This window comes from Alligator mississippiensis, chromosome 5 (genome assembly GCF_030867095.1).
Source record: "Alligator mississippiensis isolate rAllMis1 chromosome 5, rAllMis1, whole genome shotgun sequence".
NCBI lineage: Eukaryota > Metazoa > Chordata > Crocodylia > Alligatoridae > Alligator > Alligator mississippiensis.
The window spans coordinates 78,000,387-78,019,788 of NC_081828.1; the positions used below are offsets into that span (position 1 = coordinate 78,000,387).

At 44.0% G+C, this 19,402-nt stretch overlaps 1 protein-coding gene across 3 annotated transcripts in view; it reads right to left on the reverse strand.

Annotated features, from left to right (window-relative positions):
- The window catches only part of MOCOS (molybdenum cofactor sulfurase), a 416,196-nt gene that overhangs the window by 350,261 nt on the left and 46,533 nt on the right, over positions 1-19,402 (reverse strand). For all 3 annotated transcript variants that reach the window (XM_019485741.2, XM_019485749.2, XM_014602528.2), the window contains exons 2-3: positions 9,094-9,183; positions 5,161-5,227 (exon numbers count right to left, since the gene is read on the reverse strand). In XM_019485741.2, coding sequence (XP_019341286.1) covers positions 5,161-5,227; positions 9,094-9,183 — 157 coding nt within the window. The remainder of the gene's footprint in view (positions 1-5,160; positions 5,228-9,093; positions 9,184-19,402) is intronic.

Below are 19,402 nucleotides of genomic sequence, written 5' to 3' on the forward strand. Positions count from 1 at the left end.
GAATCATCCTGAACATGTAGATGTTCTTTATTACATTATTTTTTGTAGATGCCAGAAAGCTGAGTAACAGCAGAACAAAATATTAAGAATTTACTTATTAAAGTTTCTGCTTATCAAGCCAACAGATAAGGAACATATCAAAACAGAGAGGAAAGTCCAGAAGTAATCTGTAACATGTCGTCAGCTCAGCCTTAATACTAAAGGCACAAGAAACAGTGAAGAGAAGGATCCACCCACTTGTGCTAAAGAGTTTTCAGGGATTCTATCAAAAAGGAAGAAAGATCACATTCAGGTCCACTTAAAAGCCTAATAGATAGACTGACACTGACTTGTCACTCAATGAATTATGAAGCACAGCCATGAAGTCAGGTCATATAATTCCTCCCCATCCTGTGTGCACACTGGCATCCCCAGGTCCACATAAGATTATTTTATTGCACACCTAGGTGCAACTGGTACACAAGACCCAAACAAAAACAGGCACCTATCTTGCCCCAAATTAGCAGATTCCTCAAAAAAAAAAAAGCAACAAACAAACAAACACAAACAAAAAGCCTTGTTCCTTTACTTATAATTATACTGTAAAGCTTATGTGATTAGAATCTACCCTGTCCAGAGTCACCATAACAATCACTCTTTCTATCGGCTTGCCTTTTGACACCGACTTAAAGATGCATCCCATTAAATACATAAAACTTTCAAATGTCTGAATTGGCTGATTCTTCAAGGTTAGAGTGAGAAGTAAAGCCTACTCCTCCAGAGGGAAGGTTTCTAAGGAAGTCAAGGAGTCGCTGCTTTCCTAAGTGCAAACAGCTAGCTCCCAGAGGAAATTAGGAACCTTTGCTCTTAAAAAAAAAAAAAAAAAAAAAAAGTAGCATTTCTACTGCTGGAATGCCTGTACTGCTATTTTAGCATGGCCTGGCAGCAAGGGAGGTAGCTTTACAAAACTTTCATATAAAAGATCTGAACTACTCTGGCTTTAAAACAATGCTTTCAAGTTTTGTGTGCGCTATTGGGAAGGACAGAACCTATGCTCAGGTTTCACTCATCCATACAGTCTCCAGTTAGTGACCTTTAGAAAGGACAAATCAATACTAAGCAGATACTGTGTCTACTATTTCTTACTGTGTATGAAAGGTCAAGCAGTTTCCACATATGTAACAGTTCTAACATTGCTGTTTCCTGAAGCAGAGACTGCTTAGCTCAGGAAAACTAGGATAAAGAAAAACGTTGATATTCCACATCATACTTCAGAACACACAGTAACTTAAAAAAATAAATAAATCTGACACTGAAACATTTTTAAAGCAATTCACACACATGCTTTGCAAAATTGGAGCTTTCAATCATGACATGGCTTATGGATACGTTACAGAAATAACGAGGTGAACTATTTATATGATCATTTTCATGCCTAAACCAATAAGACTTTAACTATATATTTTGTTATCAAGGCACATATAGTGTCACCAACATTAACAGATTAGAAACCTATGGTCCAAGAATGGTTTTTGACTGACAAATAAATGTTGAGGTGAATCCAATTCATATTATTCCATATTTTTGAGCAACTGGTGCATTAGTGGATCAGAAACACAATTTATTCCCATTATCAACACCATCAAATTTAAAGGAAATTACACTTTTTTTAAAGTTATTTTTTAAGTCTCCTGTCAGAGGAAAAACACATCAAAATGGCTGCTACCACGACAGAGCCCTGAAAAGCTTTTTAAAAGGCATTCTTTCAGCTGTATTTCTTCTCAATAAAGAAACCTTAAAAGCAAATGAACTTTTTAAAGCTTGTAAAACAACTAGCTGAAGGTTCACCTTTTCTGAGAAAAATCAAATATGGTAACTGTGACATAGGACTGATATACCTACTCCCCCACCTTGTCATATTGTTTGTTTTTTATGGTGCAAGTGGCCTGCAAGCATAAGTGGGAATGCTGCAAGCGTACATGCACAAACACTTCATTGCTTTGTTGATAGCCTAACATATTGATTATTTTTTTAACACTTTTCTTGAATTCTCTCCTTTAATGATTGTGCTTCTTAATTTTTTTAGTAAGGAGTAGCAGGCAAGGTGGCTTACCAGTTCTATTAGGTGCAGTCTAGCACATGGTGTTTGGGGCAGAGGAGCTCAGGCTGTTTTTAATGAGATGCTGCTAAATCTGTCCTGTTGTATTTAAAAGCCATGACATATTTCTAAATCCAGGTTCAAAATAAAATTAATCTGAAAATGGTAGGTTCTTTTAGAATAAACCATAGAAGTTACACCAGAGTAGTCTACTTTCTTTTCTACTCCCTTATAACAATAAACAGAAAGCACTACAAAAATATTTTAGAGAACTATTGTAAAGTATACCATCGAGTGTGATTCCATGAAAGGAGATTTTTTTTTTTTTTTTTTTTAAGAACCTGAAAGCATATAATCTGGTTCCTCAGCAAATAAAATACTGAAGCACGTTACTAGAACCAAAAAGGACAGTACCCAGTCAATCAGTCTTCCATGGAATTTTAGTTCTGTTGATAAAACTAGTCTCATCTAATAAATGCTGGCCTGAAGTAAACAGACTACATTTTGCAAGCCACCTGTGACAGGCACAAATAAATGCTATAGTTCCAAGAAATGGTAGTGTTAAGAGTGATGTTGTAGCTGTGATTGTCCAGGAATGTCTTGAATTAGAAAGCTTACCTAACTTTATCCCAAATAGCAGTTGGTCCAACAAAAGATATCACCCTAAGAAGTCCTAGTCTCTTGCATAGTTCCATGAATTAAGGAAAGCACATTTTGTTTCCTGGACTGAACCTTCTTAAGGACGGAGCCCTTGTAAACCCCTATTATAGAAAGGACAGCAGATAGGTGCAAAGCAGATTCCACTGTTTCAAACAATAAACAAGTCTGAATATTATGGCTAGGGACAGAAGTTATGTATAAACCAGTTTAAGTAATCAGAAACTGGTTTAAACTTGTAACAGAACAGAAGTTCAGTGCACATAAACCAGTTTCAAAATGGCTGAAACTGGTTTAATATAAACCTGGTTGAATGTAGTTTAACTGATTTGGGTCAAACCAGTTTATGAAACTTCTGTCCCAGGCCCCTTCCTGGTTCAAGTTAAATCACAATGCCCCAGCATGCTTCCCAGCCTTGGACTGGGCTCGGCAGGGCTGGACTGTCTACTCCAGAAAACAGGGATCACTCCGCCCCTCTTCTCTCCAGCTGAAGCAGTGAGGGCTGGCTGACAAGGGGGTAGGAGTGGGGGTAAGCCCAACTGGGGATGCAGCCCAGTCTGCAGGGGGGACTGCTCCCCCTAGGCAAACCCCGGCTGAGGTCAGGGGGCAGGGAGGGGCAGTTAAACACCCTTCCCCTGCTCAAACTTATTGCTGGCTGCAACTGTGGGGTGTATGTACACACCACAATTTTTGCCCTTTAATGTGCTGCAACTGCATTTCTGTTTGCATGAGCAGGATTTCCCGATGCTTTAAAAGTCTTTCTTGTGCATTAAAGTAAAACTCCTTGGACATTGTTTATTTTGGCTCACCAGGAATTAAAGCATCACGTCCATGGCTTTGTTGTGTGCAAACACAAAGGCACTCAAAGACATGAAATGAACCTCTTTGTCCACCAGACGGTGCTGTGACTTTTTTTATAGTTCACCCCTTTGAATTGCTTTCACTTTTGAATTGCTTCTGTTTTTGGTTTTTTTTTTCCTTGTGTGGTTTGCCAGCTCCCTGCTTCCACAGCTGTGTGGTAGGGCATGGGCACATGGTGGGTGGGGGCCCCAGGCTGCGGGGGCAGTGCTGGACCATCCCACTTTCCTTTGGCACCAGCCATGGACCCAGCTTAATTCCTCTGAAAACCTAGTGCATGTAAACACAGATGCGACTCTCCAAAATGAACAAGTTTAAATTTTATAAACCCGTTTAATTTAAGTGAGGAGTAAAGAGGCACCTGGAAGCAGAAAGAAGAAGCGATGAGCAACCCTGCAGAGTCCTGCTGCTGTGACTGTGGACTGCAAATCCCAGAGACCTTGGGGGCAGCAGGAATAGGAAATGAGCACACAGCTAGAAAGCCATCCTCTAGCGCCCCCTGGCTTCTGGCCTGAGCCACTACAGGCATGTGGCTGCATTTCCAGAATCAAAGGTAAATGTCTGTTCATTTCTGTTTCAATTTAATCTGTGCAGCTTAACCTGCAACCTGCAGACTAAATTGATTCAGCATTGGGTTTTTTGACCTTGTACCTGGCCTACAGGTACACAGACTTGAACTTTGCAAAGTAATTTGGGACATCCATGGCTTGCAAGAAATAAGGGCCAAGTCCTGCATACCTTTGGCAAACTGTGCCACTGAAGCCCAAAGGGGAAATTTTGGCCCGGAGCAAACTCTTATACTGTCATTCTATAACATAGTTTTTAATAGAGTTAAGTACGTAAATTAATTTATAGCTCCCATTGAACACATATAGCTTCAGTGATTGACTGGACTAATCTCAGCTTTCTGCTATTAACATAAATTAGTGAGAAGTAGATTCTCATCCATTCCTGAAGTTGCTTGGGGAGGGGATGCTCTTACTATTGAGCTCACCCTTCAATACACAGCAAAAAAACACTGAACAGAGTCATAATTTTCATTTAATCTTCTCTACCTCTCCCTTAACTCTAGTACTTAAACCTATTTTAAAAAGGCAATTAACTGCTTTCACAAGAAGTACCCAAGCAATTCCTCTAACATAATACACAAATTCCCATGATCCACTAGGTACCTTGAGAGTGCCTATTCAATTTTAACCATGCCCTTGACCTCCTGAACCATCTTAATAACAACCATTAGCCTTTTGCATTTGAGGCTTCAGTCCTTCCACCTTACTGCAGCTGCAAGCTGTACTGTAACACTGTCACACATGTACTTATGTATGTATAAAAAGTGATTTTGACCATGGTGGGAGGGCAGGAAGTTTTGGTGTCCCTCCCCACCCCCACAAACTCCCTCAAAAGTGACTGCCCAATTCCTAATGGAGTTAAGCAGACATGTTATTCACATGCAACCAGCAATATGCTAAAGTGAAATAATACCAAAGAATTATCACCAGAGCATATGGGAAATCAAAATCAAAGATACAAGGTGCTATAGATACTATGTGAAACAGAGATACTTCTACCTGTATCGAACATGCTCAATAGTGTCATACGTCAGTTTGCTACTGATGTTCTGACTATGCGGGTTGCCTAGGAGACAATAGAGACATAGAAGTTAATCATTAATCACACTTTTGTTATAAATTTTCACCACCCCCCCTGCTTTTATCAAAGTACTGTACCAAGCCAGTCTGAAAAGATGACAAAGAAAGATTTAGTGTATACTTCACAGAAATGCCCTGAAGCTCTTTAGAGCAGTTAAGTCAAGACATATAACAGAAAAAAGCAATTATGACAGACCTTGAAACTTCAGCTGCCAGACATGACTGGATCAATTACTAATACTTAGAGAGATCCATTAGAAGGAACTAGAGATATATGCTATTCCACTAGAAGGAAGCGATAGACACCGCGTACATGTGTAATAAATATGTACATGCATGAGCTAACAAGCCAATAACAGTCAGAGGGTTAGGAGGCTTGGTATGTTGAAGCAATAACCATTAATTCTTCAGCAGCTAGGTTTAAATCAGTCATATGTCTTAAATGGAAATAGTTTCTGCAAAATAAATGTGGCTCCTCTAAGATATCTATTCTATTGCAAACTCATCAGCCAGCTTTCCTCAAGTCAACATAAACAGCTCCTGTTAAAAAGTTAAACACACACACAAAAAAAAAAAAAAATCAAATAAATTACAGGTAGAAATCAGTGAGTCTCAGCCAGGGCACTACAGCACACTGGGGTGCCTTCAGATGCTTTCAGGGGTGCCCTGCATTGTTAGCACTGTTAGGTTTGCAAACATGATTCACAAAATAAGCATGATTCACAAAATAATCCCAGAGATTTCAAACAGGAATTCATAGTGTTAAAAACATTCTGCTGTGTTATGATCTTTCTGAGCAATCTGCAACAGCAGAATTTCTCTATTATTTTTCTGTAGTCAAAAACAGAGTGAAAAATAAGAGCTGACATTTTCCAAGGGGTACCTTGAATCTAAAAAATTTTGAAAACCACCAGTACAAATTGTTGCTGAAATGAGAATGTAGACCAAAAGTTTAAGTATTACTTCCTCATGTTAATAAGCATCTGACTTAACCAAAGTAGATATACTTTGAGAAATAACGTTTTAAAAAAGGTAAGTTCCTATAACACTATAATTTTTGCAAAAGACGGTAAAACAGTAAGTATTTGTCATAGTTCTTAAACATTACAGACCAGAGAGGGAAGCTTAAAAAAGCAACATGGCAAATTTCCAGTATGAAAAGCAGCCTCAAAACTTGTTCCTTGTTTTTTATCTATGCTTGTACCTTATTTTTTTCCATATGGAACATCCTTAGCTCTTCTTCCCCACTCCCAAACTGCCAGTCAGTACTTTAGCCTTGCAAAGTTTTACCAAAAGAAAGAACTGAAAATGGTGTGCCCTCATTTTCAACAGTGTCTTTAAATACTACTCCCTTCTTTACACTTATATCACCTTAATAGCACTTGAGTTGGTACAGGTGTAGCTGAAAGAAGAAACTGGCTCTGTAATTGCAATTTACTTGCCAGTCGTGATGAAGGGATGCAACATCTAACAGAATTCACGTCTTTCTCTCATACTGAAAATACATACAGAAATGGTTTGAGGGGCCTTCTTGTTCATAAGCACTTACAAATTAACTAAATAAATCCATAAAAAACTCTGTTGGGGCCTATAATTTTTAATATCAGGTTTCAGCCCAGAGTTAGTTGAAACATCAGAGATAAGACAATATCTATCAGGCTTTCTAATGTCTAGTGACAGAGCATTCCTTTTAATATTACTAATATACTCTTGAATCAGAGACCAGAAAGTGCATTTCTCAGTTCAAGTCAGCTTATACTGTTAAAATATTTACATGCAGGGCTGCACTTTAGGCTAAAAAGTCATCTCTATATTAAGAATTATTTCAAACTCTTAATGGAACTTATGCCACATACACAACCCTGCTCTTGGCAGCTCTGCTGCGGCAATGGAGGGGACAGAACGCTGTGTCATCTTGAATCTGGAATCACTGAACGGCTCAAACAAATGACCTAATGAAGGTAGAGAGCTAATATAATATTTACCAGAATAAGATACATACCTTGTTTTTTAATTGAATAAAAAGTTCTTTCTTTGTGGTAAGTAACTGAGTAGTAGCAGCTAGGGATCCAAGCTTGCTCCTTATTCTGCTCCCTGTGGATTGGTGCAAATTTGATTTTTGCGTTTGCCCCTATCAGCAGAAACTGTTCTTGCCGTATTTCTCACATATAATGCACACCCAAATTTCCAGCATCTGATTTTTGGAAAAAATAAAAGGTGTGTATTATATGCTAAAAATGTGATATACTGTGGTTTGTTCCATGGCTCTCTGTTTAAAGAGGAGCAGTTAGTTCCAAAGTCAGCGATCACGTGCTAACAGCTGCAGGGAGCACCAACTTGGCACACAGCTAGCATAGAATAGAAAGGCTCTAATCCGCAAAGATTTATGTACATATGTAACATTATGAAGAGCAGACTATTTCACTGACTTCAGCACTAAACACTTGCATGAGTGTTTGTTAGATCTGGGCCAGAATGTCTCATAGTAAGCCAAACTACACTCACGGTATACCAACCATGCTCAGTAGGCTCCTGATCTCTGGTGACATTTCTTAGGCAAAAGAAGTAGCAGACTCTTCAGAATATGTGGTAGCCTGCGTCCTACATGCATGTGCATCTCATACTAACTCCAAAACAACTGCAATCTAGACAATATTATAAATCAAATAATGCCACAATACCCTTCAATTTAAGGAACTCAAGGCAATCTATAAAAATAGATGAGCTCCGGACCACGAATGTCACCACTACAAGGTCCCAGCCCCAGAGCAGCTCCCCCTCCAGCCCAGCACTGCTGGGGCTGATCTCCACAGAAACCCTGGCCTTACGCTGTCATGGCCCTGCCACTCCTGGGGTCTCCATGGAAAGCAGCTGCAGTGATGTGGGCAGGGGCTGCTGGGAAATGGAGTCCAGCTGCTTGGCAGATCTGCCATTTTCCTGACCCCTGCATTATAGGGTGACCTTCCTCCTCCTCCCACCTGAGTACTTAGGAGCCTGGTGGTTAGGGCAGTCTTTTAGCTGTGGGTCCAACTCTCTCAAATAGGAAAGGAACTCACTCTTGGATATGGCATTTCCTGGCTCTAACCTTCAGGCTATTTTTTTGCAAGATGGTCATTGGGAGCAGCGATACTTTGAGAGAGAGAGAGAGAGCCCTGCTCACTCCTTTGAAAGAATGAGCAGAGGCAGGGCTTGGCAACCTTTTGCTCCATGGGCCAGAGTTTGTATCCAGGCCCTTCCTGCCAAATGTAAATCTCCACTGGCCTCTCCCCACTGTCATATTCAACCCACCTGCACCTACCCTTACCAGCAGGCTTGAGAGAGCAGTAGGGAAGGCTGCAGAGGCTGCAATCTCACAGTTGCCTTGGGCCTGGTTAGATCTTTGTAAGGCAGATGTAGCTCCTTCACAGGCCAGATCCACCCCATGGATTGCCAACCCCTGGGTATAGGTGCTTACTCTGCAGAGGCTGATTCAGGGTTGTGGCTCCCAAGCAGCTTGAGATACTTGCCTGTAGCCTTGAGTTAGATATCTAAGCCATAAAGAGAGGCAGAGTTTAAGATGTCCCTCACTGGTTCCTTTTGGCTACAGACATCCATAAGTTAGACACTGAAGCATCTAACTTTTAGGCTCCCAAATCCTCTGTGGGGTCTAGACCAAAACACCTTTTTCCAAGCCTACCAGTGAGCTACTCTCCAGACTCAAGATGTGTGACCCATAGGCCTATATAAATTAATTCTTCTCACTAAGTCACTGCAGCATAAAGAACGCATGTACCCTTCCAGTAAAAAAGACAAAAGGTTTTAGTCTATTTAAATTGTAGCTGAGAGGCAATGAGAAAGTCACTTTGTACTCACCATAAATGTTTTCTCTGAGATCATCCATAAACCCCTTAAGCAGGCTGTCTGCAAAAAGCGTGGCACCTGCATGGTCAAGGTAAGTAATTCCTAAAATAAAAGAGTACAAAATATATATTACATTCTAATCTCACTTCCAGGGTTCAGCTCCTAATTGAAGCAAAAGCCACATCAAATTTGTAAAGATACTTTTATATAATGGAGTCTGAAAGCTTATATGTGGAACTATTTTTTTCTCTTTATCTAAGGGGTTGCTGTAAAATTCACCACTGAAATATACATGTCCCATGTAAACTCAGAGTTAGACAATATTCACAAAAAAACCCTTTTAATGGACTAGCAGCAAAATGGACTACTACATATACAAGCTTTGATCCTACCTTTATATTTTGAAATTATTAATTATTTTTATAGAATCAGAGCATCATAGACAATTAGGGTCAGAAGGGCTCTCAGGAGGGCAACCCCTTGCTCAAAGCGGGACCATCCCCAATTAGATCATCCCAGCCAAGGCTTTGTCTAGCCATGTCTTAAAAACCTCCAAAGATGGAGATTCTTGTTTTGTATTTGTTCAGCACCCAGCACACACAGCACAGTTCTGAACTAGGGTGAGGACTCCTGGGTATTACAGTGACACAACAATACATAATAATTGTATTGCTTAATGACTGAAAGACTAATCAATAGTTTCAAAAATTAGCAAAGCTAGAATGGCGTACATGGGGAAGTCTCAAGCAGCCTGAAGCCAAATAAAAAACAAATTTAAGTTGTAATTTATTTAAATGTTTCAGCCCATTTTGTTGAACATAATTTTCATTTCATGTTTCAAGCCTCTTTTTATAATGATATTTATTGCAAAAGAAATTTGTTCTAGTTAAAAATATATCTAACAGGAATATTTGTCTTGTTTAGTCATTTTAGCTGTTTTTAACATTCAGCAATGATTCTCCCACTTCTTCAGTATGTCTCTGGTCTTTTATTATTCTTCTTCATCTCACTTTAAGTATTCAACTTATTTCAAGCTTTAATAACAATGAGTATGATTAAGATTAGAATTTAATATGTTCTTTAAAAGGTCTTCCCTCTCCACAAAGCTCAGGCTTTCAACGAAAATTCTTGGCACTTATGTAATATATGCATTATTATGTTGTTAAAGCCGTGCCTCTGTAGGTAAGGATGGCAGATGTTTACAATTATAAAATCAGCCTGGACATCCATCCTTTCTCTGACTTTCATAAGAAAGCATCTCTCATACATGGTGTCTAGTCAAAGAGTGTTTTAAAAATACCTATTTGAAGTTAATCAGGAAAAGCATTTGGAAGAGCTTTGGAAAAAAGGAATGGTTATTGTTTTGGTATATTATTTCTGAAAAGTCATCTAAATTTTTTCGCCTAAAAGTGTATCTCAGAGTTATTAGCAGTACGGAAATCAAAAGACAGATATCATCAATACTACAGACTGTAAAATACCTCCCCCAACATATACACACACGTATATTATATATATTATACATATTATACACACTCATGGCTTCTTCAGTGCTACAAAAGCTGTCTACGGCCCTAGCACTCAAGGCCTTAATCCTCTATGATCAAAGGATGGAACTACACTCCTGAAAGACAACAAACCCATCAATGCTCACTGGAAAGAACATTCCCAGGACCTTCTGAATCATAACTCAGCTGTCAATGAAGATAAGATCTACAACTTTCTGAAAAAAGCAATCAGAGAAGACCTCAGTTTGCTGCCTACCCTGGCAGAGGGTGGGAGTGACACAAATGAAGAATAACAAGGCAACCCGGCGTTGATGGAATACCTGCAGAGATTTTTAAATGAGGAGAACAACTTACATGTCAGCTTGATGTCCTCATCCTTAAAATCTGAAACAAGGAAGAAATCCCAGCTGACCTAAGGGATGCCTTGATTATTACTATCTTCAAGAAAGGGGACAGAGCTGATTGCAGAAACTACTGAGGCATCTCATTGTTGGCCAGTGCTGGGAAAGTTATTGCCTGTATCCTTGCTAGCCACCTTCTTCCACTTGCGGAAGAAATTCTTCCAGAATCTCAAAGTGGCTTCAGACCATCTCGAGGAACTGAGGACATGATCTTTACAGCACGTCAATCCAGAAGAAGTGTCGTGAGCAAAATCAACCTCTCTATTTGGCCTTCATTGAGCTCTCTAAAGCCTTTGATTCTGTAAACTGCAAAGCCCTATGGAAAATTCTGTCCAAAATTGGCTCTTCAAACAAGTTCATCAGTGTTCTGAGACTTCTCCATGACAACATGTCAGCAAGGGTTCTTGGCAACCAGAATCAAACAGAACCATTTGAGGTGAAAACTGGAGTAAAGGAAGGTTGCGTCATCGCTCCCACTTTATTTTCCATCTTCATCTCCACCATAATGCACTTTCCTGACAAAAAGCTCCCAACTGGAATTGAAATTGTGTATAGGATGGACAGAAGACTCTTCAACCTCAACAGACTTAAGTCCAAAACAAAGACCATAACAACATCCATATTGGAGCTCCAGTATGCAGATGACAATGCTGTCATTGCTCAATCTGAAATGGACCTCCAAACCATTCTTAATGTATTCTCAGAAGTCTACAAGAGTATTGGCCTAACTCTAAACACCAGGAAAACCCAAGTCCTTTACCAACCTGCTCCAAATGGGAAAAAAAGCCCCATAAACATGGATCACTTCACCTATCTTGGAAGCCATCTTTCATCAAAGGCAGACATCGACGCGGAAATACAACACCGCTTGAATTATGCGAGCACAGCCTTTGGACATCTGAGTAAGAGAGTCTCCTTAAATCATGGCATCCTTGCTGAAACAAAGCTCCTGGTTTATCAAGCCATTGTCATTCCAACTCCGCTGTATGGTTCGGAAGCATGGACCACATACAGAAGACATCTCAAGAGCTTGGAAAAGTACCACCAACGGTGTCCTCGCAAGATCCTTTGGATTAGCTGGGAGGATAGACACACAAACATCAGTGTCTTGGCCGAAGCAAATTCCAACAGCATTGAGGCCATGATCATCCAAAACCAACTTCACTGGACAGGTTATGTTGTTCACATGCCTGACTCCTGCCTTCCAAAGAGAAACTTTTTTCTTACAGCTGAAAGAAGGTCAGCAAAGTAGAGGACAAAGAAAGCTCTTCAAAGACACTCCGAAGGTAAAGATGAAGAGGTGTAACATAGATATCAACACTTGGGAGACCCTTGCTCAGGACCAACCAAAATGGAAGAAGACTCTTTGGTAGGGACCTCAACACTTTATACAGCTCATCGACAGGCAAAATAGGAACAGGCAAAAAGAACATCAGAACATCCAACACAGCAACACGGTGCCCATTCCTCCTGGAAACACCTGTCCTCACTGTGACAAGACATGTGGATCTAGAATTGGGCTATGGAGCCACCTGCGGACTCACTATTAAGATCCTTGGAAGACAATCTTACTCATTTGTGAGTGATTGCCTATCATCATCATCATGGACTATAAAATAGAAAAAAAGTGATACTGGTATTAAGATAATAGGATATTTTACCATCCCAACCTTAGGGGGAAAAAGTGATTGTGGTGGTGCTTTTCTTTTATATATACTTGTTCCCCAAATGGGGGGGGGGTATAAAAATACCTATTCTACCTGTTCAACAACCCCCTAAAGTTTTAAGCAGGTCAAATGATAAACACTTCTCATCCTAAATACTACAGGGACCTTGGTTTCAACCCTAAGGTGAATTCATTTACAGGAAGTTTAACTAACTGAGAAAAGAAACTGATGACTTGATGTAAATTGAGACTGCATTCAACAAGCATTTATTATTATTTATCTTCTCATTATTTATCTTCTTATTGTATTTTATATAACACTTTTCCCTGTGTTTCAATTCAGTAGACCTTTATATTTTTAGATAAAATATTTATCCAACATGTATAACATCAGGAAGAAAAATATGTTAATCATTTCTAATGTGCTTTTCCTAAGGTTTAATATCACCTTCTATTTAACTTTATAAGCTATGCTTATTAACCAAAGAGATTTGTCAGTATATGGCAGAAAATGTAAGTGTCTATACGTCATTATGGTATTTAGTGTACAGTCTACCAGCAATGTAAAATTATATTGCTTATCAAAAGTACCAAAAGGAAAGAAATTAAAATGTAATATGATCAGCACAAAGAAATTAAAGTATCATTTTTATTAGAATCCTCTCTCTTATTTACTGAAAGGGAAACTGATAATCTGTTTGATATCATCTTGAACTTAATTTACATAAAAGCTATTTTATTTTGGAAGAAAAAATTGCCTCATTGATCTAGAAATGGATTGACTATTTGTTTCCTTCCTTTCCATGTCCTTGTGAAAGGGTATTTAGCAGAGTTTGCAGATTCATTAGAACCTGACAAGGCTTTACCGTGCCCTGGGTGCACAGGAGGTATTTCTGCTATGGCCACACACTTGCAGCTGTTGAGTTGGCAACCATTTGCCTTAGAATTCACATCACCTCAGCCTCCAATCAGATCTAAAATCTACATTCTGCAAGAAAGTGTTGAAAGTGAAAGTTGAAAAGGATTAACTTGAAACTACTAGTTTCAAAAAGTTTCTCAGCAAGAGTATCAGTTTATTTGAACGGTTTAAATGCTTGGAGCTTAATATACTTGCAAGATAATTCTATATATGGGTTGCTTTGGAAAAAATCTGCACTTCTATCCCCTGATTAAAGGGTAAAACATCCCCAGTCCTCTGCTCTCTTCATGTATGAGAAACAACCACTCTTGATAAAGCATTTGTTACAGTTTCCATATACTTTCAGATTCCAAATAGTACTAGAGACAAACAGGAATGAGGGCAGCAAACAGGCTTAAAATGCTAAACTGTCCCCACCCGGGCCTGGTTACTGAGTGGGCCTAGCTGCTAATCGCCTGTCAACTGACGCCAGTAATCTGTATGGGTCTGGCTGCCTGCTCATAAGCAGAAGCCCCTTCAGTGTCCAACAGGCTACTCTTAGAGAAAATGTTTCTCTGGTTTCCTTGGAATTTTGACTGCATGTTTTTAATTCCCTTATTCAAGCCTATTAATCCCTAGTGTCCCAGGTCCTGCTTGTTGTGCCTTATTTCCTGTTCCCTGGGACCTGTGTGTTGGCTTCCTCACTTCATCCTTGTTCATTACTCTTCCTTCCTGCACATCTGTTCCCAGTTCTAGACTCCAACATGATCCCCTTGTGCTTCAGACTGCATTGGTAGTTTTTACCCCTGAGGCTCCAGATTACATTCCAAAACTCTGTCCTCTGGCTGCCAGTTCCTGGCTCATGGTTTAGGTTGGTGATTGCCCAAATCCCAGTCCTGTATAGCTATAGCTGCCTGTCTTGGAACCCGTGGTTAGTGACTTTGGTCTGGATCCCTGCCCTCACTCCCTGGCCCCTCCATTCCCACCTCATGGTTCTACCTAAAAAGTATGTCTGGGTCCCTTAGACCTTGGCATCCCATACATTTCTGCTCCTGATCCTGATTCTAGCTGAGACTCTTGTTTCCCTGACATGGTTTGTTTCTGCTCCCTTGGGTTGTGACCCTCTAGGGTCAAGCCTTGACTGCCTACCTCCTAATCATAACCCTGATACACACATACACACACACAGCCTTTATTTTCAGATGTATATGGAATATACATACTTGCAGAGCCCCCATTTTATACTGAGGAAAAATTATTTAAACAGCTTAGAGAAACAAATTTATAGTAGATTTTAAAACCAGCTGGGACCATTAGATTAAAGGCCAAATCCAAAAAAGTATTTAGGTGCCTCTAAGAGGGTGCTTCTAAACAAGACCATCTACTGTGCATTAGACCAGTCTAATGCATAGTAAAGCATCACCATCTACATATGTGTTGAACTTACTTCATATTAAATTAGTTTAATGTGCCATTTGCTAGTACCAACCCATACAGGTACTAAATAAATGGCACATTAGGTAATGTGAAGTAGCGCACATGTAGATGCTGACTAGGGGCTATTTAGCTCCTGGTCAGCCCAGGCAGCAGGGAGACACTGCTGCCTGGCTAAGCCCCGATGTGGGGGAGCTATGCCAGTTGCAGGGGTAGCTGTCTTCCAGCCCAGTTCACATTGGGACCATCCTTCAGGAACTCAGGCTTGCCGGGCCTGGTGGAGAGTGGGCACTTTGCTCCAGGGGTGCCAGACTTGCAGCTTTGTGCCATGGCTGTCCCACCCCTCCTCATTAGGGATCCCGCCTACCCACTCCTACCCTGGCTCATGTGGCCCTCCATTGGCCACATGGACCACCACCAGGATCACTTTAACTGCTATCTGGGCCTGCACCCTGGTGGAGAGTGCCTTCAATCACATCCAGGGACGCTGGCGCACCCTTGAGTTCACCACCCGCCTTGAGTTCACCACAGACAACCTCCCCTGGGTCACTCTCACAGCTTGTGTGCTGCATAACATCTGTGAGGCCCAGGGGGAGCTCTTCAATGAGACCTGGGTGGAGGAGGCACGGTGTGTGGAGGATGCCTGGCAACATGAGTACCACACAGGGTAGCAGTAGTGACAGCAGGCCCACCACCACTGAGGCCCAAGGAAAGCTGCACACCTGCTAGAGGGTCCAGGGCACTGGGTGGGGCAGGCACTGGCCAACCACCTCTGCCAGCATTACCTGCTGTAGCCTGCCTGCACCGCTGCCCATGACCCCCCCAGCCCCCGCCCACCACCAGCATCACTCTCACTGAAGACACATCTCACAAGTTTTTATTTCCCTCATATCAACCAAACCCCTCCTTTCCCCCTAAAAAACAGACTCCCTCAACCACCCACCCCACCCACCAATAAAACTCCTTCTTCCCCGTGAAAACTTTGTACAATGTCTGTGTGTGCCATCCTGGGGTGGGGGGGCATGGTGTGGGGGCATCTAGGGAGCAGAGCCTGGGGACAGGCAGCCAGCACCCCAGGTTCTGGCCAATTCCCCCATGAGTACACATGCCATGGTCAGTGCATCAGGTGGTGGGCTCACCGAGGAGCAATGTCAACCGGTGGTCCCCTAGCTCAGGCAGCTCCCCCTCCAGCAGGCGGTGTCCAAAGCCAGCAGGGCTGACATGCAATCCTGGCTGTGCTGCAGGCAGCTCTGGCTACACACCCATGTAGAGCCAGGGTAAGTTGCAGGGCTCAGCCCAGGTGGGGAGGACCTTGTGGCACCAGACCTAGGGCAGGGTCTGGGGCAGGTGCTCCTGGCTGCTGGAGGAGTTGTATAACCTCCTCCCAGGCTCAGGAGGCAGCCTGCTACTAAAAAGCAAGTGGCTGCCAAGGGGTAGGCGAGCCTAGGGTCGGGGACCAGGCAGCAGGCAGCATGAAGGCGACCTCCAGGGCCAGAATAGTGTCCAGCACCCAGTGGTCATCATCTATAGCCTGCAATGTCTGGACTAGGATGGAGTTCTGCTCCCATAGCACCTCCACCCACTTATGCTCCAGAGCCAGGAGCTGTGCCCAGAATTCCTTGTCCACTCAATCCCATGCCTCCTAGTGCTGGTCCTGCGTGTCCTCACAAGCAATGTCCTCCACCCGCCACCTGTCAGGACAGGCCACATCCTCTGCCCACCAGGCCCAAGCAACCACCATCTGGTCCTCTGACACCATAACCAGGTGGTCCAGGAGGAGGGTCCTGTCCAGGGTCATCCTCTGGCGGAGCCGGTGCATCCACAGGGCCCTGACTGTGGGCAGCAGCAACCCTGAGCCTACATCTCAGCTGTCAAACGTGGCCTCTCCCGTGCATGCATCTGCAAACCCGAGACAGCCATGAGAAAGGAGCTGTCTGTGTGAGTTTGCAACATTTCAGAGATAAGATGCTCTGTAACAGTGATTGTGGTGCCTGACCTCAGGTTGGGGGCTGGGAATGTATGGGTGCTCTGGGGCCACAGTAAGTCGGGTGGGCATGCCTGGGCACAGGTAGCTGCTGGATAAGCCCCCCATCCCTGCTTGCTCCCCTGGGGCTGGTGGGCTGCTGGGTGCTGGCCGCAGACAGCCTTGCTCTGGGAATGGGGCAGTCTCCCCTGCCCCATTCCCAGAGCAAGGCAGACCAGGTTCCTGGCAGCACCTGGTGCCGTGGCTCCAGACCCCACTGCCTCCCCCCTCCTCCTGCAAGCCAACCACTCTGCTATGCTGCAGCTCAGCCCATGGCAGCCACACGTGGGGGATGTGGGGCTCCCAAATGACTAGGATGAAGAGTTGCCCGCACCCCCCTTCCTGCAGGGGGCTTCTCCAAGGAGGCACCCCAGGGCCAGCCCCCCCATGCCGCTGCTGTGCCCCGAGAGTGCCCCAATGTGCATGCCTCATGAGCTGCGAAAGGAGCTGTTTGCATGGACCAGGGGGTGCCTGACCCACCATGCCCTGCTGCTGCTGATGGCCATGGGGCCATGGCTACAACTGCACACGTGGCATGAGACCCTGAGATTTGACAGCACATGGGGGCAAGCCCAGGCTGCTCCACAACCTCTGCCACTACCTGGAGGGCTACCTGTGGCTGCAACATACATCCCTGCCCCCCATAGCTGAGGAGGACATCACTGCCAGCATCAATGTGCTCCTCAGCATGTGAGAGGCCCATGCCTGCTTAAATGCAGGAGCATGGGCTGCTCAATAAAGTTTTGCACAGTTGCCCACCTCTTTGCATGCTATGGGGGGGAACCTGGGGCCAGTGGAGTGTGAGTGGGCCAGGTGGGTGGTAGGGGCAGGGGCAAGGGCTGGGACAGGGAGGGCTGTCCCCCAGTGTGGGAATTACCACGTGGCTGGAGCTAGCATGCCTATGTGGTCATGGCTATCAATGACGGCGTGTGACTCTGGGCATGTCCTCAGACAACAAGGCAGAGCCAGGGGCCGTCCCCCCGGGGAAGAGCTGGTGCTGCTGGCAGCCAGCAGTGTCATGGCTGCCAGCAGCTTCTTATGGCTGAGGCTGGGACTGCAGAGCTGATGCAGCAGGTGCTGGCCCGGCCTTCCTGAGATGCTGGTAGAGGGTGCAACTGGTGAGCTTGGGGGATGGGCAGGTACAGGCCCAAGGGGCCCTCCCCTGGTGACATGTCACTGCGGGTGCCAGACCAGGGCAGCAGGGCTCAGGCAGGCTGCTCATGCTGCTGCAGACAGCATGGCTGTGGCCTGGGTCCCAGGACATGAGGATGTCTGTCAGTTGCTGGATAAAGGGCATGGACTTATGGGTGCTCCCCAACCGACTGCAGTCAGTGATAGAAACCCACTGTCCCCGCATGGCCTTGACCTTTATTCTGCACTGCCATGCCAACCAGTTGTTCCCGTGCTCCCACATCCAGCCTGACAGCTGGGCCCCTTGACGTAAGCGTTGGAGTGGCTGCCCTGCTCAAACTGGCACTGTACCTCTACCTTACCTAACAGTGCCACAAGGTTACCAGTCTCCTCCATGGAGCAGTTGGGGCCTCAGGTGGAAGGCACAGGTATGAGCTTGGGTATCAGCAAGGATGAGGGCATCATGGGTCCTGTGCTAGCTCTCTGGGCCTCCACACAGCTGTCCCTGTGCTGTCGGGCCTGGATAACTGCCTGCAGTGCGCAGTGCAGGGGCCCAGTGTGGGACTGGAAGCCACATGGCAGAGGCAATGCCCCACAGCACCTGCAAGCTTAGGGCAGGGTGCTGGGGGTGAGCTGTGGACAGCTGGAGATGGGCCTGGGATCTGGCAGACCTGGCTGGAACCAGCAGCAGCCTCAAGCAGCCTGCATGCCTGAACAGCATGGGCCTGGCAGCTGCACAGCCCTGCAGTGCCAGGCAAAAGCACGAGGGTGCAAGCAGGCTGGTACAGGTAGCTTGCAGCCTGACCAGGGGGACACAGGGCCTGGAGTTACCTCAGGCTGCTCGCTGGTGTGCTCAGGCTTTTAAAGGCCTGAGATGGGCTGCCATAGAGGCAACCCAACCCTAGGGCAGAAGAGGTTCCCAGCCCAGAGTCCTGAGGCTATCCTCAGGCCATCCCCCTAGTGGCAAGGCTGACCTGGGAACAAACTTGCTCCCAGGTCATATCTATACATGCATAACTACCTGGTAACTAATCGTGAGTAAATTTGATACCTGCACTAGCTAGTGCAGGTATCAAATTTACTCATGGTTAGGGGTTTTTACTGTGCAGGGATCCAAAGATATTAAAAGATATCAACAGACACCATCTCAGTTCTCTGATGAAAATGTTTTTAGTTGCATCTTGAGAGCACTCTGTTTTTATAAGCTTGGCACATGCATATTACTCAGTCTACAGGGAGCACCTTCAAATTATTACTGCC